Source organism: Danio rerio, chromosome 7 (genome assembly GCF_049306965.1).
Source record: "Danio rerio strain Tuebingen ecotype United States chromosome 7, GRCz12tu, whole genome shotgun sequence".
NCBI classification, from domain to species: Eukaryota; Metazoa; Chordata; class Actinopteri; order Cypriniformes; family Danionidae; genus Danio; species Danio rerio.
The window spans coordinates 32,861,611-32,888,625 of NC_133182.1; the positions used below are offsets into that span (position 1 = coordinate 32,861,611).

Here is a 27,015-nt window from a genome sequence, read left to right on the forward strand (position 1 = left end):
GCAAGGAGAAACGAGGGAAGAGGGAGGCAAAGGAGCGCTTCTCTAAGCCACAGACAAAACACAGACCCCAAACAAAGAGGAAGGGAGGATCAACGTAAAGGATACCCGACAACAACATACTCTCAAAAAGCAACCACTGGCAACCATACAGGACGACTACAGAGGTGCGGCCGCCGGCGGTGCTGAGGACCCGGGATGAGTTTCCAACGGGACGCAACCGCAGGCGACACTGAAGGATCATTCTCTTCTGGTGAGTGGGCCCAGCACACAAACTCTCCACAGAGAAGAGAGCGGCACTGGACTCTTGCTAAATCTAAATATAGTCTCGTATATTTATATATATATATATTTGAACAGTAAGTAGATGTTTAATCTTTACTCTTTTTTAATTGTCATCACAAAACACTTAAACCAAAATGCGTACAGTTAAATGTGTTACATTGTTTTGGATGACGTGACCGCTAAGTTACTGTTACCATGGATTTATTGCTTTGTACATTGAATATGGTTATTCTCTGCTGCCAGGACTGTCTGTATCAGCCCTTTTACAGGTTCTCTCAATGGAAACTTTTCCCCACAAAAATCCCTCACCGCGGGTTACCTTTGGTTAATTGTGCAAAGAAATTGACACATCAGTAACAGCTTAGTAATGTAAACTAGCATAAAAACAGTAAAAAAAAAAAAAAATCCATGCATAACTAACATTCACAGATGTCAAAATGGCATGGAGTTAGAGAAAAAAAGGACATGAAATTAAAGAGTCCACAGTCTTGACCCACTGTGCTTTTGCTTTTTTGTTGCTCTTGCAGATAATATTCCCAGACATTCCAATTATCTAAAACCAAACCCCTTCCCAAGTTACAGCGAACACCAAATTGAAACAGCACCATCCAAAATATATTTACATACATAAGACCTGTCTTGAGAAACACTTTTGTTGCTTTTATTTCATCCTCTAAAAAAACTGTGCTTTTTATTTCTCTGCAGTGTCAAAGACTACAGTCCTCTTTAATCTCTGGGAAAACATGACGTATACGTTTATGGACGAGTAAAACATCATGAGGTATAAAGAAACTCTCTTTGTTGTGCTGTTAAAATGGCAGCTCTCTCAGTGCAATCGGAAAAATCAACAGTGGAAACCAGTTGCTTGTTTGTGATTTTCTACAGCAGTATTTCTGCATGAATGACTCCTGACGGGTTCAATATCTGAGCCGTTTGCCTAAATATCTCCACAGGCTTCTTCATGTTGCGAAGGCTCAGAATAATGGGGTGAAACTCAATTTTCACAATAGTACGCATGATTGCACTTGAAATTAAATATACTTTTTTTTTATAGAACATACAACATTTACAGTCTGCCAATTCGATATGTAATATCTCATTTGATTAGCTGACTTATTTAAAGTCATATTTAAATGTAGGATTAGATCATTGTGCAAACAATTACAATTTTAACAATGTTTTAGATTTTTTTTGTTAATCTACAGCTTTTTTTCTCACAGACAATACAAAATCTACAGTGTGGGCTTATATTTTATACTGTGCTGTATGTACAGTGATGTCGAAAATGTGGATGCTTAAGTCACACTTAAAAGTTTACAGTCATTGCATTAGATTATATAACAAAAAGCTATATATATTTTTTAAGTTTAATATTTACAAAAAGATTATTTTGGTTTGATAATATAATTATAATTAGGCAGATAAATGATAATATATTGAATCACAATAAAATTTATGTCAATAACAATAAGATATGGAATTTAGTTTACTCTATATTGATCTAAGAGCCAATCACACAGCAGAACTGTGCAACTAAAATGTGATATTAGAGATGAAAAAAATTATCTGCCAAAAATATGTTGTCATTTAATGGACCCTCTAATATTTGTGGCTTCAGTAATTTTTGGGCTACTTCTTTATATCTGGAAGCATTAACAACTTATATGGAAATATATATGGTTATAGTTCAATATGGAAAATAATTACAGAGACTGCATTTTTGCCATATCGCCCAGCCCTAATTATATGATTTATATTTGTATATTTATAAAGCTATGGTAAAAAAGATTAAAAGACTTAAAGATTCTCTGGATTTACGAATGTTTGAGTCAAATGTAATTCCTGTTTTTGTAAACTACAGATAACATTTCTGCCATGTTAGAAAAAAAAAGATTTTTTTTTTGCTGAAAATCACAAAAAAAAAACACCATGATTTTGGACATCCCAGCAGGCGCAGCACATCATGGGGATGTTGCATTTTGTTTGGTAATGAAAATAGGGTTGATGTCAGAATCCAATGTCAACGTCCAACCTAAAATCAACATAAAATAAAAAAAATAAAATAAAAATATCAATGCCTAATGATGTTACAGCTTGACGTTTTGTGGACGTTACCACTATGACGTCTAGCAGATGTTGGATTTTGGTTGCCAAACCTGACGAATAAATGTCTCTGTTTGATGTCAATATGACGTTGGTTCGACGTTGAATTTTGGTCACTTTCCAACACAACCTGAGATCAACCAATTATCAACTTTATTTGACATCGCTATTGGACATCAAAGTAATACTGTCCTTAAACGCTGGCTAGACATTTGATTTTTTGTCACCTGACGCCATGACCTAAATCTAACCTAATATTAATATCTTTCGACGTTGTGTGCCTGGGATTTTTATGTTTTTACTTCAGACGAGTTTATCCGTCAACAATTTATGTAATACCCATGATTTTCACAAACAACAAATTAAAACATTTGTTATTCTGACTAATTGTCATTTTAGGGAAAAAGAAGCACTCTTAATTTAGAAGAAATGCTATCAAACCTTTATAGAATAAAACATAACCTAACAACTACAGTAAATCCAGAGAAATTGACAACTATCAAGTAGTCTCTTAATAGTTTTAATTGCTGTCCATATAGAACTTTTTTTTCTTCATTAAAATAAAGACACTTCAAATACACAAATATGCAACATAAACTGGTTTGTTGCACATTGCACTTGGTTTGTTATTATTTAATGCAATGCTACTAATATATTTTTAATTGTGACTTGTTTTCCAAGTGCATCCAAGATCATTTTCACACCCCTGCATGTTCACCCGCTTCGAATGTTATCACTTGATTGAATGGGCATTAACAGTTGTTATCAGCTGATATATGTAGGCCAGTAGGGGCCTTCTGCACCTACTGGTAGGCTCAGTAGGCTGTTATCATCCATTCACATGGTTAATTTGCTATTCTAATAGAAAAGACTCCAGATCCAGATCTGTTTTTACATTACTGTGATGGTTGGGTTAGGGTTGGGGTAAGTGTAGATGTTTATAAAATACATGTATATGTAATAAAAAATGTAAATAATTCTTGTTAACTTCCATCCACAGATGATCTATAGCTGATTAACCATGTGGATGTATGATAACAGCCTTCTGAGCCTACCAGTAGGTGTATAAGGCCCCTACTGGCCCATATCTATCAACTGATAACCACTAATAACACCCATTCAATCGAGTGATAACATTCGAATCGGCTGGCAAGTTTCTGTTTGTGTGTGTCTTTGTCATATATTGTGTCTTCTCAAGACCTAGGAATAATTTCCACCCTGCCTGTATCCATAACCCCCTTCCTCCACCCCGTCCTGCACATACTCCTCTCGTTTATCCCATCCTTCAGCCCATCCTCCGTTCAGCTGTGTGGTGGCACCGTAACTCTTGGCTGGAGCTCCGAGGGCACCGTAGCTCTGGGTGATGTCGCCTGTCTCCTCCGCCAGCTCGTCTTCATCAATGAAGCCGCACTTCTCATCACTGGTCAGCTCTGGGTCTGCCCACGGCTGCTTCTCCCCAGAGGCGAAGATGCCATAGAAGATTACACCACCATAGTGCACCAGAGAAGCGATAAGAAACACATACTGCCACTCTTCTCGGGTCTGAAAAGAAGAAGAGAGAGTCGTCAGGAATGACATCACTGACAAAGAAATCCATCCTGGGGCTTGCTAGAATAATGCATGAAATGAAGACAGAGCTCATGAGCTCTTTTGGGAATGATTAAAGATCAGTGTTATATAAGATAAGATAATAATAGACCCGCTGTGCTGCTTAAAATCACATAAATATCACAACTTTTAGCTTTTTAATCTACCATGGACAAAATCTGATATTCAAAACATGATCCATGCAACCTGAACACGAAAGCCAACAAGAAATGGTATCACAAAAGTACCATTACTTGTCAAAAAGCGTAGTGCGAGTAAAAGCATACTACTCATTGTATAGTAGCCCTTCACAAAGTACTCAACAGTAATGATTAATGCAATAAAATTTAAATCAACTGGAACGTACATAAACATGCCCTTTTCTTTAAAGGTTGTTTCTTTTAAGTGTAGGTTAAGGGGGATTATGCTATACTTATTTGCTGTAAAATAAGTCTCTGGTGTCCCTAGACACAAATAATGCCTTATTCACTCTGAAACTGTCCCTTTTAGCCTTTGGTCCAAATTGTGCTGTTTTATTGACTGTCACTTTAAATTCAAATGAGATTCAGCTTTCTTTAAAAGAAGGAGGAGCTAAAAACGCCTATGCATCAGAATCCACTAGTTAAGTGTGACGTCAGGCGAAGTAGCTTTCGGGTCCAAGCACTCTATCAAACTGTATAGGGAGACTCATAAAATGGTAATAATAAACATTTACAAAGCGCTGTAATACTTTCGGATATCACAATCGCACATGCCTAATATCCGATGCCCAGAAAGTGATTCATTTTTTTATAAATTGTTGAAATTTTGGTACGCAGCAAGCCCAGATATAGTTGTGTACACTATGACTTAATATAAAATTCACTTTAAGGTGTGATATGAATAAAAAGTGATCATAAACAAATATTTTCTCAATTCAAATGAGTGGCGGAGGTGACAGAGTGGCACAGTAGGTAGTGCTGTCGCCTCACGGCAAGAAGGTCGCTGGGTTGCTGGTTCGAACCTCGGCTCAGTTGGTGTTTCTGTGGGGAGTTTGCATGTTCTTCCTTGTGTTCGCACAGGTTTCCTACGGGTGCTCCGGTTTCCCCCACAGTCCAAAGACATGTGGTACAGGTGAATTGGGTAGGCTAAATTGTCCAAAGTGTGTGTGTGTGTGTGTGTGTGTGTGTGTGTGTGGATGTTTCCCAGAGATGGGTTGCAGTTGGAAGGACATCGCTGCGTAAAAAAACGTGCTGAATAAGTTGGCGGTTCATTACTCTGTGGCGACTCCAGATTATTAAAGGGACTAAGCCGACAAGAAAATGAATGAATAAATGAATGAGTTCTGGCTTGGACCCGGAAACAGTATTACATACATCACCAACACATCATCACTTAACAAACGGATACTGGTAGAATCAAAACAGGACTAACTGTCTGTGTGTCATTACAAGGCAGTCTATGAAGATTAAGGTGTTCATTTGTGCATCCTAAAACTCCACATTTATAATCCTCTTAGTTGCTGACATTATCTTCAGTAGGTGAAAACTCTAATGGCAGATGACTGCTTCTCACTCAGGGCTATTTATGCCGATGAGGGAGAGATCGTCACTAATGGATGGGGTTTTCCCACTCTGATGACATCTATGAAGGGAGAATCAAACTGTTTCTGCAGACTGTTTTTATAAAGTATGATTATAAAAAAGTTAATTAATTAATTTTTACCATTAGAGGCTGGTGTATCCACACACTGTTGCCACAAAACTGTGTTTAAACCCCTTATAAAAGTGACTTTTGGATAATAGGTCCCCCAATAAATTATTTTCCATTCTTAAACATATACAGTACATTTAAATTGTGAGATTAATTTAACATGAGTACACATTTCATTTATATATGTGCTTATAATAAGCTGACAGAATGCAGGTTTCTGCATTTACATGCAAAGCGAATGCTGTCTAAAAAGCTATGAGTGTCCAGCAGTTGGCTCCACAAAACAAACTAATTCTGCACTGATAAATTCATGCAATTTGTGCAAGTGTTTGAAAATGTGCACTTAGTTGTTGTTTTAGGCATTTCAGACTTTTTTGTCATAAACAGTTGGCATCCTTTTCATCAGTGACATTCAGTTCAGTCTTTCGGTTACTGCGTGTAATGATTTACCCTCTTCTAGGACACTTTTAATGCTTCCACACTGTACATATTTGCTTTATTTAAAAGGTGCCTGTGTCTTGAGGTTGGTCTGTCTGATGTGATTTATCCATGATTGATAGGAATCACAGGACTGATTATTCTACATAAAAAATCAATAAACATATCAAGTCGCTGCAGGTTTAAGGAAAATGTGCAGTAAAAGTCCCAATACAGAACTAAAAATGTACTCCTGTAAAAGTAAAAGTACTATTTTTTAAACAACTAATAAAGTGCAATCCCTGTGAAAGTCTAACAAAAATCCCAATCTGAGATGGTTAGAAAGTTATTTGTCTGTATAAATCATTAAAGTATTCCAAAGACTGCATTTACACCTTGATTTTGTAAAAGATTCACTTTAATGTGTGATAAGAAATTTAGTGGTCTTAAACTTTAACTCACCATCTTGAGTTTCCTAAATTCAATGAGCAGAGCTTTGAACCTTGAAACAGTATTTCATGTAGCAAATTTACAAGCGCATAGTGCTAATAACTGAAGATGCTCTTACCTTGTGTTTAGTCATGGCTCCGACAATAAGAGGACACACCATTCCTGACAGGGTACCCACTCCATTAGAGATGCCCATGAGGATACTGGCATAGCGAGGAGCAATGTCTAAATGATTAACGTTGAAACCTGTGGCACAAAAAGATATGCATTGTATTATTATCTGACGAGTTGCTACAAATATGTCATCCCCTGATTTTTTGAATGTCTATTTTCCCCTTGAGCAAACTTGAGTGTATTTGTTGCTATGATTTCTGAGTCATACCTGTTCCCTGTTTAGCTGATTACCTGTGTCAGTGAATTCAAGCCATCAGTATCCTCGTCTCGTTGTTTTGCGTCAATGTTTGGGCTAATTCTGTATTTCTGTGCATAGTCTTTTGCAGTACTAAATGTATACATGTGGAAAATGGCTAAATAATTATAGCCATAACAAACCAAGGTTATTATTATTAAGTCATTAAAAACACATTTTGAACTACCATTTAAAAATACTTGTACTGCATTTATCTTTCTTGGCTAATTTCTCCATTTATAAATAGATTGGAAAGTTGTATACATTGTTAGTTAATGTACAGTGAAGTAACATGAACAAGGAATGTACAATAGTATTTTTATTTAATAACAGGATAAACCCATGTAAATGTAATAAATGCTGTAATATTTAATTGCTCGTAATAATTCATGTTAAGGCAGTAAGAATTCATGTTTATGAAATTAGACGTAATGTGTTAATATAATTTTGATTATTATATTATATATATATTATATATATTATATATTATATATTTCAGCTAAATGCCTGACATTGCCATTTCTCATTAGCTGAAGTAACAAAATAACTAACCCTTTAAAAAAACAATACTAAAGCTTTAAGCTTATTACAATAAAAACTATATATTAATATAATAAACTTAATAAATTTACATCAAAAACACTATTTATATATACGTTTTTACATATTAATATATAAAAAAAAGAATTTTAAAAATAAAATGTATTTCAAATTAATAACAAAATATGAAATTATAGGGAGAGCAGATGAAAATAGAGCCGTGTTTATTATTTAAGACTAATTATTCTGAGCATGGTGCCTGACCAAAAAAATACACTCAACGGCCACTTTATTAGATACAGCTTAAAAGGGCTGGGCTGAACCCCCTTTTTAGACCTCCTCAAGGTTCGACGTGTTGTGCGTTTAGAGATGCTCTTCCGCATACCTCGGTTGTAACGAGTGGTTATTTGAGTTACTGTTGCCTTTCTATCAGCTAGAACCAGTGTGGCCATTCTCCTCTGACCTCTGGCATCAACAAGGCATTTGTGCCCACAGAAGAACTGCTACTCACTGGATATTTTCTCTTTTTCTGACTATTCTCAGTAAACCCTAGAGATTGTGTGTGAAAATCCCAGTAGAACAGCAGTTTCTGAAACACTAAGACCAGCCCGTCTGGCACCAACAACCATGCCATGGTTAAAGCTACTTAAATCAACGTTCTTCCCCATTCTGATGCTCAGTTTGAACTGCAGAAGATCATATTGACCATGTCTACATGCACTGAGTTGCTGCCATGTTATTGGCTGCTTAGAAATTTGTGTTAATGAGCAGTTGAACAGGTGTACCTAAAAAAAGTGGCCAGTGAGTGTATATTTATATATAGAAAATAATATAGAAATATAATAATAATGTTAGTAATAATAATAAATTACATTTCGTTCCTAAATATTCAGGTCACAGTGTTCCTACTGTATAATATGTATGTTTTAGCTGTGCATATTTTACAGTATCTCTAACACGATGTTGGAGATCAAGACTATAAATAGCATGAGCAGCCATCTTGTGCAGCGGAGGAGTCTCTGGCCCCTCCCTCACGCACAGCTCTGTCTGGATGTGCTGCCTCTCAGGGGAGTGAGCATGAATTATTAAAAAGTCCAACAGAAACACTTCTTCCTTTCAAGCCTCACTGGAGGAAGAGCACATTTGAGCGATAAAAGGGAAACATGGTACTTCTTAGAAATACCGCCTTTTTTTGCAGCATTTCTTGGCTATTATTTATGGCTGCTGGGTTTTCTTATAATTGTTGCCTATAAACGACAGGTTTGCAATGAAAGTAAATGATATACTCTTTCCCAAGAGGCTTGCCTGATATTGCAAATCCACTGAAGCCGACAGCCAACACTAGAAATGAAATAGCCACTCCTTTACTGTGTGAATAACCAACAATCAACAACAGAGTGGCCTCCATCCCAAAACCTGAGGAAGATAAAAACACATGATTAATCAATTTATTAAGATTAATTGTACTAATACAACTATATAATCATTACATTTAGATGAAATACTGCAATGCGTACAAGAAAGAATTCACCCCAAGATCTAAATGTACTCATCATTTACTCACCCTACACTACTTACAAACATTTATGACTTTATTTTTTTCTGCTAAAAACAAACAAAGATATTTTGGGAACTAGTAGATTTTGATATCCATAGAAAAATATGATGGAAGTCAACAGCTATCGACTAATACCCACACAGAATCTATACACAGAGAAATCTGCAGATTTACACAGGGTTTTTTTCTCATAGTTGAATCTGTTTATTTAATTATGTAAATGTTTGTAAATGTACATATTTTAGTTCTTTATATTAATTTCTGTAATATTATTAACTAATATGCAAATTTTTATATGATTACATTATTTGTAAATACAGTTTTATAATTTCTTTCATAATTTTCTTTTCAGCTTAGTCCTTTATTTATTAGAAGTTATCACAGCGGAATGAATCGCCAACATATCCAGCATATGTTTTAGGCAGCAGATGCCCTAACAGCCACAACCCAGTACTCAGAAACACCAATAAACTCTCACACACACTCATACACTATGGTCAATTTAGTTTATTCAATTCACTTACACTGTAAAAATGGCCAGGATTTCAACGGTAAAAACTGTAAAACAGCTACAGTAAAAATTTGTGACCTGGTTAACAGTATGTTTCCTTAATATAAACGGCGAATAACCGTAAACTGTCTTTCCCAGAATTCCCTGGATGGCACAACCCTTTTTTATGCTTTTTGTTGACATTCATTTGGATCTTTTTAGTTGTTTCCCCATCAGTTATGGACATTAGAGATTAATTTTACATCTAATGTTGATAAACAATGTTCAATGACTTTAATTGTATGTGTGTTACCATACTGGTGTTAAGTAGCTGTGTGAATGCAGGGCCGGCGCGTCCATAGAGGCGACCTAGGCGGCCGCCTAGGGTGGCAGAATAAAGAGGACGGCGTCCCTGACACAACCCTCACCTTTCCCGCCCTCAGTTATATCCGCGTCTAGGGCGGCGTCAGCGACACTACCCTCACCACCCTCGCCCTCGGTTATATCCGCGTCTAGGGCGGCGTCCGCGACACTACCCTCACCACCTGTGCCCTCAGTTATGTCCGCATCTAGGGCGGCAGAATAGGGAGGGCGGCGTCCCTCGACAACCCGGCCTAACCTCGTCCCTCGAGGGCGGCATAACCGTCCTTTGCCTAGAGCGGCAGTTCAGCTTGCTCTGGCCCTGTGTGAATGACACTGAGCACCTTCTATACGTTGATACACTTTTCTGCTTGTGAGAAAAGATGTTTGAGATGAGCAATGGTTCATTATGTAACTTTCTCATCACCACCTGCATATGGCTGTGTTAACTTAACTTAACTGTGTTAAGATGTGTAGATGTTGGTAATTTAAAATACAAACTTACTACATCTATTAATTTATGAAATACGATAGTTTACTGTTAAAAAGGAGAAATTACTTTTATGGTTTGTACCGTAAAATACTGGCAACCACAGCTGCCATTTTTAAACTGTAAACTTTATGGTTCTATTTTTTACAGTGTTTAATGCATGTCTTTGGATTGTGAAGCACCTGGAGGAAACCCATGCAAACTCCACACAGAAACACCAACTGGTCCAGCCGGGACTTGAACCAGTGACCTTCGTGCTGTGAGGCAACAGTGCTAACCACTGAGCCACCGTGTCACCCATTAAAAACAGTTTAAGTAATATTCACTGCCTATTATTTGATATACTATATTCTGTTTATTATTTGATATATTATATTCTTGTCTATTATTTTACATATTATATTTATATATATTTGCCTTGTTTACCATACAAATGGGTCAAACTGGATTTGCATTGTAAACCTAAAATACAAGTATTAATTATTAAAAAGTTTATTATCTTTTATATACTGTTTTAGTTACCATCCTCCAAAATCATTCGACATAAATCTGCAGATTTTCTGTGCAGAAAAAGAAAAAAAAAGTCCACAGATTATGTCAGGCATTGGCTATTATTTTCTGACATTCTACAAAATATTTTAATTGTATTACAAATTGTAATTGAAGAAGAAAGAAGAAAGGAATTAAAAGTGGAGGGTGAGTAAATAGTAACAATTTTAATTTCTGGGTAATCTCTCTCTTTCAAAGTGATTTTAAAAGTGAGCTAGCATAATTTAAAGGGATAGTTCACCTAAAAACCATTTTCACACCCTTAACTTGTGACAACACAGTTTGACCTGTTTGTTGAACACAAGAGAAGATATTTTAAAGAATGTTGTAAACCTACATCCATTGACAATGGTATTTGTTTTTTACTGTGGAAGTCAATAGTTGCCAGTTTTCAGCTTTCTTCAAAATATCTTCTTTTTGTGTTCAAATGAAAAAATAAACAAATAAAGATTTAGAACTACACTTTCAGAAATAAGGGTATGTGAGCTGTCACTGGGGTGGTACCTTTTAAAAGGTACAAATTTGTACCTAAAAAGTCCATATTAATACCTCGAGGGTACATATTAGTACCTAAAAAGCACAAAACTGTTCCTCTTAAAATTTTTAGGTATTAATAAATACTTTTAAGGTACCAATGTGTACCCTTTAAGTACAAATGTACACCTTTTGAAAAGGGTACCACCCCACTGACAGCTTACCTACCTTTATTTCTGAGAGTATACTCGAGAGAGAAGACATTTTCATTTTTGGGTAAACTACCCCCTTAACTTTACTAGTTCACATGGATTTAACAACAAAAGATAAATTAATGCAGTCGTATAGTGTCTAAGGTTTGTGTGCATTTGTGCTGAAGGCTGGAATCACCTCCGCAGTTCATGATCTTTCGAACCGTAGTTGTAGACAGGATGTTTTTGCTGCGAAGGTGATCGGCTAGCTGTCCCCCAATGGGCACAATAATGGTCATCACCAGATGGGGCAGAGCTGACAACATGCCAACCTGAAGAAGAGACCAGCGTCAGGCTCATGAGCGTCCTATTAAAAACTCTCCAGGATAGAAGCATTAGCCACTGACCAATGCTAGCTAAAACTGTGACATACAGTACACAGACACACCAAAGCAAGATCAAATCTATAATAATAAAACTGTGAGAATCTTTCAATTAAATTTGATTTTAAATTAGATTTATGTGTAAATACTGGATAAACATTTAGCATGCAACATTACTGTACCATGCAAGGCATTGCTATTAGTAGGTTAATACTAAAACTAGATGTAAAGACATGGTTGCAGGTTTAACTGTAGGAAGTGAGGAAACAAGATGAGATGAGATGCAAAATCACCAATAAATGATTAATGAATAATTCATTTTGAACAATATTCGCAATGAATAATTCATCAACCTATTTCAGACCTTAGGGAATAACAAAGGTCACCCTTTTACTGATGCGCACTGGAATTATAGACAAAAATCAAATGAAACTTAGACACTCAGGCAAGCCACGTTGACTCAACTATAGCTTTTCATGAAGTATTTAATCATTTTTTTTTAATTACTGGGTGTGTATTTAACAATTTCCAAATAAAATGCACGCCAAATGAAAGGTAAAGAGAAATTACCTTGCTAATCTCAAAGCCAAACACCTCCTCGAAGTATGCGGGCTGGCTGATGAGCAGCAAGTAGAAGGTCCAACTCCTGCAGAAGTTGGCAACGATGATTGCATAGACGGGCATGGATGTGAAAAACTTCCTCCAAGGTGTCTTAAATTTCTGTAGGAGAGCATTGAGTAATGTGTAGTGAACAATACTACCCATATGTTTTTGATTATGATAGATACCTGCTGTATAGAGGGCTTTCAACAAATATGATATGTAAAGGTTTGATGCTGGAAGTGTGTGTGAAACTCTTTTTGTCAGTTCTGACATTAAGTGGCAGTTCATGGTAAAGTCATAGAAAGGTTAACAAGGGAAAAATGCATGAATTACATTTTTAAGGAATATGATATATCAAAATGTTTGATGTGGAAGAATTCTCTGCTTCTAGTCTATCTTTGTTGGTACATTAAACTTAGACTTTATTAAATGTCCTTAGATAACCCCAACATCCACCTTCTTCAACATCCACAGAAGAACAAAACTGACTAAAACACTGTATTGACAGCAGCTGGTGATGTGAATTTTGAAATGAAACACTGTGCCAGCACTATAATGCATATACTGTTTTAAGTTCACCACTGTGTTTGGTTTTCAAGTACTTTACACTGTGGTTAAATAAAGGGACTTATTGTGAGTTTTTGACATTTTAGTAGTTAAAAATGATGCATTTCACAAGTATTTGTAGTAAGAATCCCCCCCCCCCTCCCATCACCTTTGATAACAGAAAATGTATTCGCAGTTCATTACCTGTTTTTTTTTTCTACACAACATATCACTTCAAACTAGTAAAGATGTCAGCGAAAGTCCTTTGTTAATCTTTTCAACATCAACCGTTGGAGCAGAAATCAAGGCCATAAAGTGCAATTCAAATGTGTAAATGATAGATAGATAGATAGATAGATAGACAGACAGACAGACAGACAGACAGACAGACAGACAGACAGACAGACAGACAGACAGACAGACAGACAGACAGACAGACAGACAGACAGACAGACAGACAGACAGACAGACAGATAGATAGATAGATAGATAGATAGATAGATAGATAGATAGATAGATAGATAGATAGATAGATAGATAGATAGATAGATAGATAGATCTCTTTCTCTCCATTATTTCTAAGAAAACTATCTGTAAGGTAGATTTGCACTTACATCTGCAGGTCCTAGCAGCTTAGCACTCTCTCCGATACTCTCCTCAATGTAGCAGCGTTCCTCAGCTGTGATGGTGGGGTGTTCAGCCGGGCTCTCATATGACACCAAGATCCAGAACATGTACCAGAAAATCCCAAAGCAGCCTGAAAAAAGAGAGCAACAAATAATGTACAATGAAAAATGATCAACTACTGTGTCTTTCGTTCAAAGAACGAACAATATTTTTTTTGGATTAAGTGAAAAATATGATTTCTGATTTTATCCTGTTTAATTTAATTTGCCTTAAAGAAAAAAACAAACAAATCCCATAGGAAAAATTAACAGCATTATTATTTTTTTATTATTATTTAATGTATTATATAATAATATTATTATTTATTCATTATTTATACTTTAAACCAGCAGTTTTGTCCAAAATATAATGATTTGAGGGGCATTTATCAATTTAGCTGTAGCAAATTACTGTACTTTTTTTTAGGTTGGGTCCAAAGCAAAATTATTCTTTGATCTAAGCGTAAAATATATTCATTCATTCATTAATTTTTTTTCTTTTCGGCGTAGTCCCTTTTTTAATCTGGGGTCACCACAGCAGAATCCACTACCAACTTATCCAGCATATGTTTTACAAAGCGGATGCTCTTCCAGCCGCAACCCATCACTTGGAAACCCATACACACTCATTTTGCAAACATACATACACTATGGACAATTTAGCCTACCCTACCTTTAGCCTAGCCTTCACCTGTACCACATGTATTTGGACTGTGGGAGAAACCGGAGCACCCAGAGGAAACCCACGCAAATGCAGGGAGAACAAGCAAACTCCACACAGAAACGCCATCTGACCCTCAAACCAGCCAACTGAGGCTCGAATCAGCAACCTTCTTGCTGTGAGGCGACAACACTACCTACTGCGCCACTGCATCAGGTAGAATATAACTAAATATTAAAAAAAAAATAATAATAATAATAAAATCTTAAGTTTTAAACATCTATGTTGTACCAAAGTAAAAATATTAATAACAATTATAATTAGGGTCTTTAGAGTATAGAATATTTCTACTTTGGGTAAATCTTTTTTTTTCTTGACCACAATTAATATTTTTGAATAAAGATTAAATAAATTTTTACAGTTTGAACCAAAGTAATTTTATACTTTGAGAAAGACTAAACATTTTATTTTCAGCATTTTTATTTTTTTAAAAGTTGATTGAAAGTACATATTTTTTCAGAGTAGATGTGAATCTTAAAATAAATGATGTCAGGCAGGTAGATCATCTGACTGAAAACTCCTCATATAAGTGATGAGATTAAAATGCATTGCTTTCCATCCAGGACGTGCTAATTCTTGGCACCGAAACAAGCCGATTCAGTGTCAGCACAGAAGATAGACACATGGCAGCATCAGAGGAAAAATCAATATCTAGCATCAGCGAGTTAATCCATACTACCGAGGCCATTCGTTCAGCACACTCATATAACAACAGTTGCATTACACACACAAACCACTCTTACCATAGACATAGAAAACAGAAGACCAGCCCGTGTACTGCACCAGGATCCCAGCCAGAGGCATGGCAATGACAGCCCCAGCATAGGAACCTACAGAGGAAAGAATGGGGGGGTTGGGGGGGGGGGGTGTTCAAGTCAAAATTCAGTTTGTAGTTCAACTTACAGTAAAAGTCTTTAAACAAAAAAGAAGCTTTCTATATGTACTCTCAGCCCAGGCAGCCTTGAATTCAATAGTTGTTTATGCATTAAAACATCACAGGAAGATACAGATCATGCATAAATAATGTTTCCTATCCTAGTATTCTTGAAGATAAACAGCAAATGAATATTTACATTTTAAAATGAACTCAACAATAAGCCACTAAGAGAGCAACTAAACAAATGTAATAGCATTGTTTTTCTCTCTCTTTTATCCACTTGTGTATGTTTGCTTTAAAGAGAATGAGGTTGAATTTTTACCACAGAAGGAGGTTGTGGCCAGACGACTTCTTTCCAGTGGAGGGGCCCACTTACTCCAGATCCCATGACAGGCTGGGTAAGTTACACCCTACAATAAAAACAATAATAACACCCATCAGTTTTATCAGGTTGAATATTTCATAATGTGGTTATAAATATAGTTTCTTAAAAAATAATAATAATACACATTGTTGACATAATCGTGGTAATTACAAAACACATAGTGCCTCTACAAATCAATACACTTGTCCCGAAGACAAAGCCTGGGTTATTGTTCTCTTACAGATATCCTCAGGTCATAACTGATTGTTATAGGATAATGGACTTTTCCCAGTATGAACAACCACAAATGTTTTTTTTTCTTGGAGAAATAGCCAAAAGTGCTCATGTTTTAGATATGAATAGGCCTATAATTGTCATGGTGTTAGATTAATATTACACAGTTAAGAAATAAAGTTTTGCAGCAGTTTAGCAGTTTAATTGGTTCCGCGAAAAACTTTTCAGTCAATTGTTCTTAAAAGAACATTTTTTTCTAAATATTACGATTTTAAGAAAGCCTTCGTGGAATGGAAAGGCTCCATGAATGTTAAATGTTCTTTGTGGAATCATTCATGCCAATACAGACTCTTTTTAAAGAGCACAGCAAACAAACAGCGAGAAAACCGTAGGTATTCTTACCTCTACAAGCCCTTGTAATATCCTGACGAATATGACGCAACCATAGTGACCACGTGCAGCTGAGGGGATGAACATATTCAGTGTGGACGTGAGGAGAATCGCCGCGCCAAAAACCCTGCATAGTAAATGGATACGTGGTTAAATTGTGCTGTTTAGTTAGAGAAACACATTTATAGGTTCATTTCATCAGTTTTCCCCTATAAACCTATACTATTCAGGTGTCATTATAGTCGCCAATCTTTTTAATTATACACAGTTTTGTCGCTGAGAGAAAATAGGCTGCTAAACATACACGTGTTTGTCATAAAAAAAATGGTAGCCTATTGTGTTTGGTCACGCGGGGTAGGCTTCTAGTAGGCTATTACCACAGAAGAAAAACGGACTTTCATTTATTTCCAATTTTTCTGTCGTCGTGTAGAGCTCGAGACCCCTCACCTCTCTCTCCCACTGGCACAGCGCTAATCGGATTGAGAGAGTCCTCCAGCACGAGACTCGCTGATTCTATTAGTCCCCAATCACGTCAACCAATTGCCGAAATATGAACTGGGAAGTGTTGCATAATTTCAGCAAATACAATTAAATCAATAATTTGACGTACTGCGTCTATAGGAATATGATATAGAATTGCACAACATTTTGACTATGGCGGATTATTGACAAACAAACCGTTTGGTCTATTGTTAGCCATGCAACCATCAAAGCAGATGTTTGTTTTAGTGAGAAGAAAAATTATACTTCCAACTACCGTATAGCTAACATGGGCGTTTTTATTGTTGCTAAATCGTTGTGTGAAATATGAGTCACGGCCAAGCCCTCTGGCAACATGTCCGGGGCTGGTTGCCATGCCCCCCTCATTGAGCAGATTAGACACGGTTCCCCCCGGGATCTCATTAACAGGTGGAGAATGAATGCCCCACAGACCCGCTCCCACAGTCTAATCCTACAACTCACACGACGGGTCAGCCTTCACTCTGCCACTCACTCACTCACTCTCAGACACACAGCATTGAAACACAAGCAGAGCAATGAACTCTCTCTCTCTCTCTCTCTCTCTCTCTCTCTCTCTCTCTCTCTCTCTCTCTCTCTCTCTCTCTCTCTCTCTCTCTCTCTCTCTCTCTGATTTAAGCATTGATTTATTTAATAAATTTTTACCCCTACCCTCTCTCTTTTAACACTTGCATTGCTTATACCTTACTGTATTCACTGCATATACAGCATCTCATCTAGGCCTATAGCATGTGCCAGATTAATAATGGACAATGACCTTAATTTAAGAACGCTAGAAGCAAGTCTGAGTCCTGAAAAAACGAAAAAATAATAAACCATGGTTTTAAAAAGCACAGTTCTCTAAATAATAATTCATAAAACTAAAGGTGTCAGGAAGAAAAAATATGGGGGTTTTATAGTGACGACAATTTTGAGGGTTCCCCAAACAACCTTTTAGTGATTTTATTCATAGCTTGAAGAACATTTAAAAAAATCTACTATACCGTAACAATTTCTATTTAATATTCTGTGGAATTACAATATGAATGGTCAATAAATTTGACCATTGTTAACAATAGAAAAATGTATTTTTTTTAAGAGTGAACATTTTCTTCTTTCCTTGTTTTTCTATAGTAAAATATGAGCCAGTATAATTCATAAAAGTTATATCGGGGAAGAGCTCATAATGATATTAGTTTCACACACAAAAATGCGCTCTTACAAGAAATTTTATGCAAATAATAAACAGATGAACATAGGTCCTCCCATCATCCTCTGTTTCCTCCATGACAGGTACAGTTCCAAGAAGCTATGAATAAGGAACATTTCTAGTGCAACACAGACAACTAATATGTACAGCTCAGTCAGACTTAATGATGATCACAAATCGTGTTTCTCTATATGGATACAAATAACATTACTAATATTGGTCATGGTTTATTTTTTAAATATTAGGGTTATATTTTAATATGTTTGCATGTATGAAAAAACATACAGCAATAAATGATTCTCCTTCGCATTCAAAAATGTTTTAAAAACATGATGATCCTTTGCATTTTTCGCACCGCCTTTGAAAGGATTTTCAGTCTTCAGCTAATCAAAACTCTCCAACTAATATCATATACATTTTTTTAAAGAATCACACTTAATTATGAATATTCTTTCGTTACCAATGAAGATTTAATTTTGTTTTGCATTACAGCATTAGAGATTATTATAGCTAAATACCAAATGCTATTTTAAATGCAATTAAATAGGTCTACGTATGAGCTGATAATATTAAAAACAACAACTGTGATGTTAAAAAATAAATAAACATCATTTCCATACCTGTTTGCCGCCAGTCTTGAAGAAATGTATCCTCCGGGAATTTGCGTCACTATATAACCCCAGAAAAACGAGCCATGAATCAATCCAACTGTTTCCGGATCCCAGTTAAACTTTGCTTTCTGAGAAAAAGAAATATGTTTTATGTTATGAATATACTGCATATTCGTTATTTATAAAAGCCACAACACAAAAAAAATATTATTGATCAATGTGCACTAAAAAAAAAAAAGAAAAAAGTGCGCAGCATTAGTTCTAGCTGAAGAGTTAATCAATTTGAGGCCGATGACATTCAAACAACCAAGGTCAATTTTTTTGCATCAGTATTTGCTTTCAATATTTTCCAAGTCTGCGATTCAGCATCCAATAAGCCTCTTTTCAACAAACACAAACCATTACGTTCGTTAAATATTTTGCTTTATTTTATTTATTTCATTTTATCCTATTCCCTAAATTGTACGTATGTGTGTGCACGTCAGACTGTGTGTGTGTGTGTGTGTGTGTGTGTGTGTGTGTGTGCGTTCATGATCTGTGTGAGGGGGTGTCACGAAGCTGACGTAGACATATAAAATTCGAAGCGTGCCAGGCGTACAAACCTCTTTGATGATGATCTTTCCGTTCAGGTGAATGGTGCTGTTGTTCACCATGCTCACTATGGCCACGCCTAAGTTGCACCGAATACCGAAGGAGATACAGAAACCGAGGCCGCTCATTATGGCGATGATGTAGCGGCGCGGAAGTCCGAAGCAAGTACAGTCGCACAAAGGTGCTTTTCTCTCGTTGATCTGGGCAGGCCGTCCATCCTCGGTCAGTTCAATGTTCTCACCAGGTTTTTGCCGCTTTTCTATCACCCTGAATCAGTCAGAAGAGAACTGTTTGTAGGACACCAACAGCTCACTGGCTATAGGAACTAAATTAGTCAGAATAATTATGAATATCTATCATTTCCCCCTGTAAATATTGGTCGTAGCCTAATATTAAATCAAACGTGCTTTTAAACATTTCATTCAGTTTACATTTCCACTGGTAGCCTATTTTAATAGATTCAGATTCAGACATCACCGAGATCGCATGCAATTGTCTTATATTTATTTTTATTTCATCACAAAATATTTTCTTCAAACTATTTAGAGATTTGCTGTGCTGCTGTAAAGCGCACTGTACCGCATTGCAGCAATTCCCTTCACCTTCACCTGTTTTACAATCACACGGCTTAGGGTTCAATCATATTATTCACTTCAATAGCAGAATTAATGTAAGTATACTAGTGCTTTGTGTTCTCAAAAAGAGAGGGATTTGCGTAGTTTTTTAACATTAGGATTTTAAATAAAAACGCACATGGGGATGTATAATATATAATAATTTAATGTGCATTAAAATGTAGGCATATATTGTTTCGAAATGTAAAAATGCCAAACATTTCGATTGAAGTTTTTATGATGGAAACAAAAGACGTTTTATTTTGACAAAATGCAATCATATAAAATGCACATGAACTGTATTAAAATCGTTAATTCAGGCTTTTAATCATAGCAGAAACAAGAGAATGATCGAAAATATGTAGAGGCTAAAACATTTCTCTTAGCAAAGGAAAAAAATAAATATGAGGAGACACATTAACTAAATGCAGCGTTGAAAGGAAAATGCACTTTCAATTGCGAAAGAACAATTCGTTCAGATGGTCCAGGCGGTCGATCAGTTTTTTAACCCTTCGTGCAAGTTGCAGAGGTTTTTTTTTCTTAAAACGCGCACAAAAATGACTCTGTATCGAAGAGCATCGATCCAATGTTGAATAATGATGTATAATCCGATTTTCTCATGTTTTTCAATAATGATTATTTCAGCAGGTATTGTGGGAATATGTGGATGGTCTCTAAAAGGAAGAGACACTCGAGGGAATCTTCTAATTGAACGATTAGACTGCAATCGTAAAAGCCCTACAATCGCCAGAATACATGACAACCCATAAAGATAGGAAAACTCGCATGCTTCCATCCCCTCCTCCCAAGATTATGCACAATTACATAATTTTCTGCTCGTCTCCGTGAGGCGTGACGCCAAAACCGACTGGGGAAACTCGTTTTGGGCAGACAAAACTACCACACAAATTCATACTTTCTCTGTTCTGTCATAAGCCAGGAAGACATTGATTATATTCATGCCTAGCACACACACGTTTATGCACATTATGTTCAAACGTCTAAATTGATTTGTACAATGTTAAATCATCTTACCTGTACACGTGCCCCAGTGTCTTCCCCGCAAGTTGCTTCAGCCCCTCTTTGCTAAAACCAGCAGGCTCCCTCGGAGTCTCCATGTCCAAATGTGAAAATCCCTCGTTTTTTTCCCAGGTAATGTTAAAGTACCATGTCACAGTGTGAGATGAGAGAGCATACCCAGCGGATCAATGATTCAGTATAAGACGGATGGGGAAAATTCACGACGGTGTTCACAGAGCGAAGGGAAAAAAAATCCGCTTACACGAGTGAGAGATCAGAAGTGGTCTGGCTCTGTCTACTCATTATTATAAACTCATAAACTGCCCCGCGCGCGATAGGGGCACGCGATGCCATCTCAGATTTAACTCAATGAACACGGAGTTCTGATTAAAATCACTTGTGATCAAAAACACAGATTAAAAGAAAAATAGGTCCAATTTCCTTGTACCGTACTGTCACTTTTTCCGATTGAAGTGCCAGTTAAGTGGCTTTAAAGGGCGGTAAATGGCTTTCAGCACCAAGGTCAGCGACAGACTCGCGTTCAGATCAGCGCGAGCTCCGCCGCCAGTCCTGTGCCAGCCAGCAGTGCGCGAGGCGGATCACAGCCGTCACTGAGCCAGCAGTCGATTTGGGAGGGGTTAGAGAGGGCGGAAAGTGTTCACATTCCATTCACATTTTCTTTTATTTTGTTCTCAATTGATCTGAGTAATGCTGCACGTGGAGCAAATGATAGTGTTTTTGATGCGCATGTTAAGCGCACGTGACGTGAGATTGTAAGTTTCTACATTTGAGCTTTTATGCTTATTGCTTGTTTTCCATCAAAGGCCGTGCAAGCCTCCTGGGGGCGGTGCTATGGAAACCGGATCAGGGGTGTTTCCCCCCGCCAAGTGCGCGTGTGCTTGTGCGAATGAAAGCGTATTAATAATTCATACACACATCGCAGGTCCGCTCTCTCTGGCTTCCACAGCAAAAATAAATCAATAAAATGCTGTTGCACGTAGGTATGTCGATACAAGCAAAGTCTGGATGAAAGCATCCTTGATTTTAAGTCAGTTTCTAATGTCTGAAAATAATGAGGGAAATGCTCTGCGTATTTAACACATTTAATAATGATTGCATAATTCGGATACAGGTTACTGCTAAATCACAGACCTCGTTATATGAAGGTAACTGCGCTGTGAAATGCTGGGTAGCTACTTGAAAGCTTCACAACAGGTTGTCAAGAGCGCGCCTAGTGAAACACGCGCGCCATCTAGCGTTCATTCACTGCACTGTAGCTATCAGAGGACGCCCAACAAGTGCTGAACGTGAGAAACTTTAATGACTTTATTTGGCACGTTCTCCTCGCTGGAATGCAAACAGTAATTTCTGTTTAAAAGCTTAATTCAAGACGTTCAACTTGCACACGTATTCATGCAACTCATCCTGTAAACATTTGTAGGCCAAACCAACAACATACACAGACATATGAACATCATTATGGATAGGTATGGGTACATACATAACTCTCAGCTTTTTTTTGTTTAAATATTATTGTTATAACGCCCCTGTCCCGTTTTTACGGGTCTACATAGATACCTAGGCTTTGTTTCCACACATATATCAACACACACTATTCGAAAAAGTTCTGTAAACTGTATTGGTATTGTCCATAAAAGGGTTCATGAAAGTCAGCTTACACAACAGGCCAAAAAAAGATATACACAGAGGATTTTCAAACAGATTTGTGTGAAATGAACAGGTACGACTCCGAACAGAAGGTACGAGTGCAAACAGAAGGCGTGTAGTTGAATTAGTACACTAGAAAATACTCTTGGGACAAAATTTGAACAAGTTTGCTTGTTTTTTAACCCACTCAGTGAATGGTCATCTTAACAGTAATAAATAGTGCTACAGGACAAATTAACAAATGGGGCAGCACAAAATATATCCAAACCTCTTGGCACCAGGTCAGTATTACAAGAGGAAACTTAATCTCTTCAGTTTTAGTCATTTTTTATGTAAAACCCAACTGAGGATTGACATTGTATACAGCTGATGGAAGAATAATTAGAAATCACACAATGCCAGCTTCATGCACCTCACTTTCCCAGCATTCTGTTATATCAAATATAGTTATCAAACTGGAAATCAAAGCCACTGATGCATGGGGATCTGATTACAAAAATCTGAACAAGTCCTAAGTGCATTTGTGCAGAAATCAAAACAAAAGGGGGAGAGAGTTTCATAAAAACTTTTCTCAGTCTTAAAGACAAAAGATGTCGAACTGATGTTCCTTCAGTCTTAGATATGTACAAACCCTGACAGATTCCTGAAGATTTAGGCGTATGGCTTGAATTTCTGACACATCAGAAAATATACAGCAAGTCATTCTAGAGCTCAGTCTGGCGAAAACACAAGTGCTCTTACCCCTAAATAATAAATGCATCCTTTAAAAAAACAAATAATTACACTTAACATTTTTAATTATACACTAAACAATATGTGTGGGTGGCAAGGTACAGCATTCTTTCAAAATAAAAACAACTATGATAAAATATAAATATTCTGATAATGCAAACGCTCCATTTTCTCTGATAGATTTCAGTGTTTCTTCACTGGAACAAATAATAAATGTTAAATAAAAATAGAATAATCTGATTGATCTGCCCTTACAGAAAAACCACATGAGCATCACATATTAAACTCAACATGGCACACGTGTTTTATATATAATTTGTCCATGCTCATAATAAAATGTGACACTAACATGGTTTTTCTCTGAAAACAAAAGACAACACACATTCAACGAGGAGCTCTTTCACAGTCAGACATACAGAGCAAAGCATGCAGATTATGTCTTCAAATCAAAGATGGCAACAAGCTGGACAGAGAAACACTTAATGCCTTCTTAAAACATTTCCGAATGTCTTTTTTTAATGGTGATTTTCCTGATTGTTTACGAGTTGCCTTCACAGCACCTGGAGGAGCATCGGGTTGCATTCCAGAAGGTTTGCTGTTGAATTCACTGCCATTTTTATCCATTGCAAAAGCTGACGTTCTCTGATAAACCTTGAGCAAAATGAAAGCAGACCGTATAGTTGTTTCACATTTAGAGCTGTTTGTAAAACTTCTGGCAGTTGTCTGAGTGAGGGCGAGTTATTTTTTAGCACTGAATGTACAGTATGAAGGAGTCCTTCATGCTTTGCAGTGTACAGTACATCTAAGTGTAGTCCTCCTGAGGATGTTCAGACACATTCAGAAATCACCTGGTGTTTGTTTGGACTAGAGGGCAGCAGTGAGGCCGTTTCTGTGGATAGGCAGAAACTCTGGCTTAGCTGCATCTTCAGTTTCTCCACTTCATAGTTGTGCAGGTATTCCTGGACCAGAAAGCGCTCACGCTTTATACGGGCTTTCACTTCTGAAGGCACATCTGGGATGAGCCACGCCACGAAGAACTTTACCACAAACACAACATGCTGAGAAAGCAGAAGAAACAGAGGAACATCCATCATTCATGTGTGCAGAAAACCAAAAGTGCATGTTTCAGGCCGTATTTACAATCGGCTTGATCAGCGCAAATCCTCTAGTGATTTTACACTCACTGTCAGGACAGACTGAAGGCACAGAGAAAAAAACTGTGGTAAAAAGGCAAAGAAAGAGGGATTTATGTGGCTGACCAAAAATGAGAGTAGGGTGACCTGACATTCAACTTTTCCCAGGACAGTCCCATACCTCAGCTCTATTTATCATGTCCCGACTTAATACATAAAAGTACATTGTTAAATTGTTTGGAGGACTAAATTACTAGGGCTGAGCGATTTGGCCTAAAATCAAAATCTCAGTTAATTGACCATTTTAATTAAATTACAATTAATGAACAATTATTTAAAAAAAAAAAAAATTGTCCTCATAGTTTACTGATAAGTTTTACTGTAGATGCCATCTAAAGGCATCTCTGGCGCAGCTTCCAATCAACGTCAATATAGTGCAAAGTAAAGCTCAAGAATAGGTCCATCGTCCAACTTGACCAGAGGTCAGATGTGGCTGCAAAGAGGCCACAGAAGTAGAGATCAGCCACAGCCTTTAACAGAGCGGGGTCATGTGACACGTGGGGAAAATAATTGAAAAAAAAATTTAAGATTAAAAGTTTAAAAAAACTAAAAGTCATTTTTGAATATGTTAAAAAACAGCTGCACTGCTTAGTATGTTTGTGGAGATCATTCAGGACTTATTTTTAATCATTTTAACACATTTTTGAAATTATTTTCATTGATTTTATTTTTAATTATTTTAATTAATTTTACTTTCAATTATTTTAATTTATTTTATTTTTAATTAGTCTAATAAATTAAAAAAATATTGTTTAAATTTATTTAATTTTTTATTATTTTATTTTTTTTTAACAAAAACAAGTTTTAAGCTCTGTCAATATCATGTGTCGTTGTTATTCAACAATGACACATCAACATCAAAACCTTTATAGTAGTGAACTGAAAAACAATGTCCATTTCCTTTTCTATATTTTGTCTTCTTGATCATATTGCTCTATTACGGTTTATATCCCAATACAGAGATATTCAACTCAACTCAAATTCCTAGTCTGAAATTAAAGGGACTTACTCATGGAGATTCCTTGTTATCACAAGGCAATTTAGTTTGGATCAGCATTGAAACAATTGGTCTAAGACAGGGGTGTCCAAACTTACCCCTGGAGTGCCAGTGTCCAGGAGAGTTTAGCTCCAACCATAATCAAACACACCTAAACTAGCTAATCAAGATCTTACTTGATATACTAGACACTTCCTGGCAGGTGTGTTGAAGCAAGTTGGAGATAAACTCTCCAGGACACAGGCCCTCCAGGACCGAGTTTGGACACCACCGGTCGAAGATATCCTGATTAAGATGTGAAAAATTAAATCTGAAGTGGATCGTGGACTCATGTGGTAGAAAAGCAATCCGACTCAATGGAGCAATGAACTGTAGAGCGTCTTCTCACTCCAACCTGCAGCAAAATGACATACTGGATCAGGTTAAATAAAGTGGACGTGCATGTGCGAGTGGTTGTTGCTAGAAATTAGAATTATAATAATAATAATAATAATAATAAACTTTATTTGTATAGCACTTTTCCAACATACATGCAACTCAAAGTGCCTCACAAACAACAACAAAAGCATTAAAATAGACCACAAAAACTTATCACATATACTGAAATAAAAACATTCTTGTACACAAAATGTAAGTATATATTCACATGATCACACACACAATAGTCCTTACATATGCAGGCACACACCATACATTACATACATAAACCTACAAAAAAATAGATAAAATGCGTACACCTAACAGACTTGTTTAATCATACGCAATTTTAAAAAGATGTGTCTTAACACGCTTTTTAAAAACATGAATACTTGGTGATTCTTTCACTTCAAGGGGGAGACAGTTCCAAATTTTTGGAGCATAATGGCTAAAAGAAGTGCCACCAGATCGCCTCAGATTTACAGGGTAAAATTCTAAAAGTCCAGCACTAGAAGAGCGTAGAAAACGGTTTGGATTATATTTTGTTAAACAGTCGGAAATGTAGGAAGGTGTCATATTGTGTAGTGCTTTAAAAACTAATAAAAGAATCTTAAAATCTATCCTTTGGTGCACAGGCAACCAGTGTAATTCTATTAATACTGGTGTAATGTGTTCTCGTTTCTTCAATTTCATTAAAACTCTGGCTGCTGCATTTTGTATCAATTGCAACTTCATTGTAGAACCCTTAGGTAGACCAGTATAGATAGAATTGCAATAATCAAGCCGAGAGAAAATAAAAGCATGAATTAATTTCTTGGCATCATCAAAAGATAGGAAAGAACGAATTTTGGCAACATTTCGTAAATGATAAAAACATGTTTTTGTAACTTGATTAATATGAGATTTAAAACTAAGATCACAATCGAAAATAACACCCAGGTTCTTTAATTCTTTTTTTGATTGTAAACCTAAAGAACACAGTTCTGCTTCAATCCTCTCTCGCTCAGGTTTTTTGCCCACAATTAGAATTTCTGTTTTATCTTTATTCAACTTTAAAAAATTTGCAGTCATCCATTGCACAATATTGGA

At 36.5% G+C, this 27,015-nt stretch overlaps 2 protein-coding genes across 7 annotated transcripts in view; both read right to left on the minus strand.

The window, feature by feature from the left end:
* Nucleotides 1-2,429: 2,429 nt before the first annotated feature.
* Nucleotides 2,430-21,508, minus strand: slc17a6b (solute carrier family 17 member 6b). 3 transcript variants are annotated; one of them, XR_012382259.1, is made up of 13 exons: nt 20,935-21,508; nt 19,297-19,552; nt 18,704-18,822; nt 16,388-16,502; nt 15,710-15,797; nt 15,254-15,340; nt 13,739-13,881; nt 12,546-12,695; nt 11,792-11,924; nt 8,786-8,896; nt 6,650-6,777; nt 3,441-3,927; nt 2,430-3,208 (listed from the first exon to the last, which is right to left on the minus strand). XR_012382259.1 is itself a non-coding variant. In NM_001128821.1 (12 exon segments), coding segments are annotated over 12 exon segments (1,755 nt in total). In that variant the 5' UTR covers nt 21,018-21,115; the 3' UTR covers nt 3,552-3,585.
* A 496-nt stretch (nt 21,509-22,004) lies between these two features.
* The window catches only part of ano5b (anoctamin 5b), a 61,613-nt gene continuing 56,602 nt past the window's right edge, over nt 22,005-27,015 (minus strand). For 3 of the 4 annotated variants that reach the window (XM_005168891.5, XM_009303225.4, XM_073906698.1), the window contains one exon: nt 22,222-24,377. In XM_005168891.5, coding sequence (XP_005168948.1) covers nt 24,147-24,377 — 231 coding nt within the window. In that variant the 3' untranslated portion in view covers nt 22,222-24,146. Of the gene's footprint in view, nt 24,378-27,015 lie in introns of all 4 variants that reach the window. The other variant, NM_001079983.2, reaches the window with a different exon arrangement.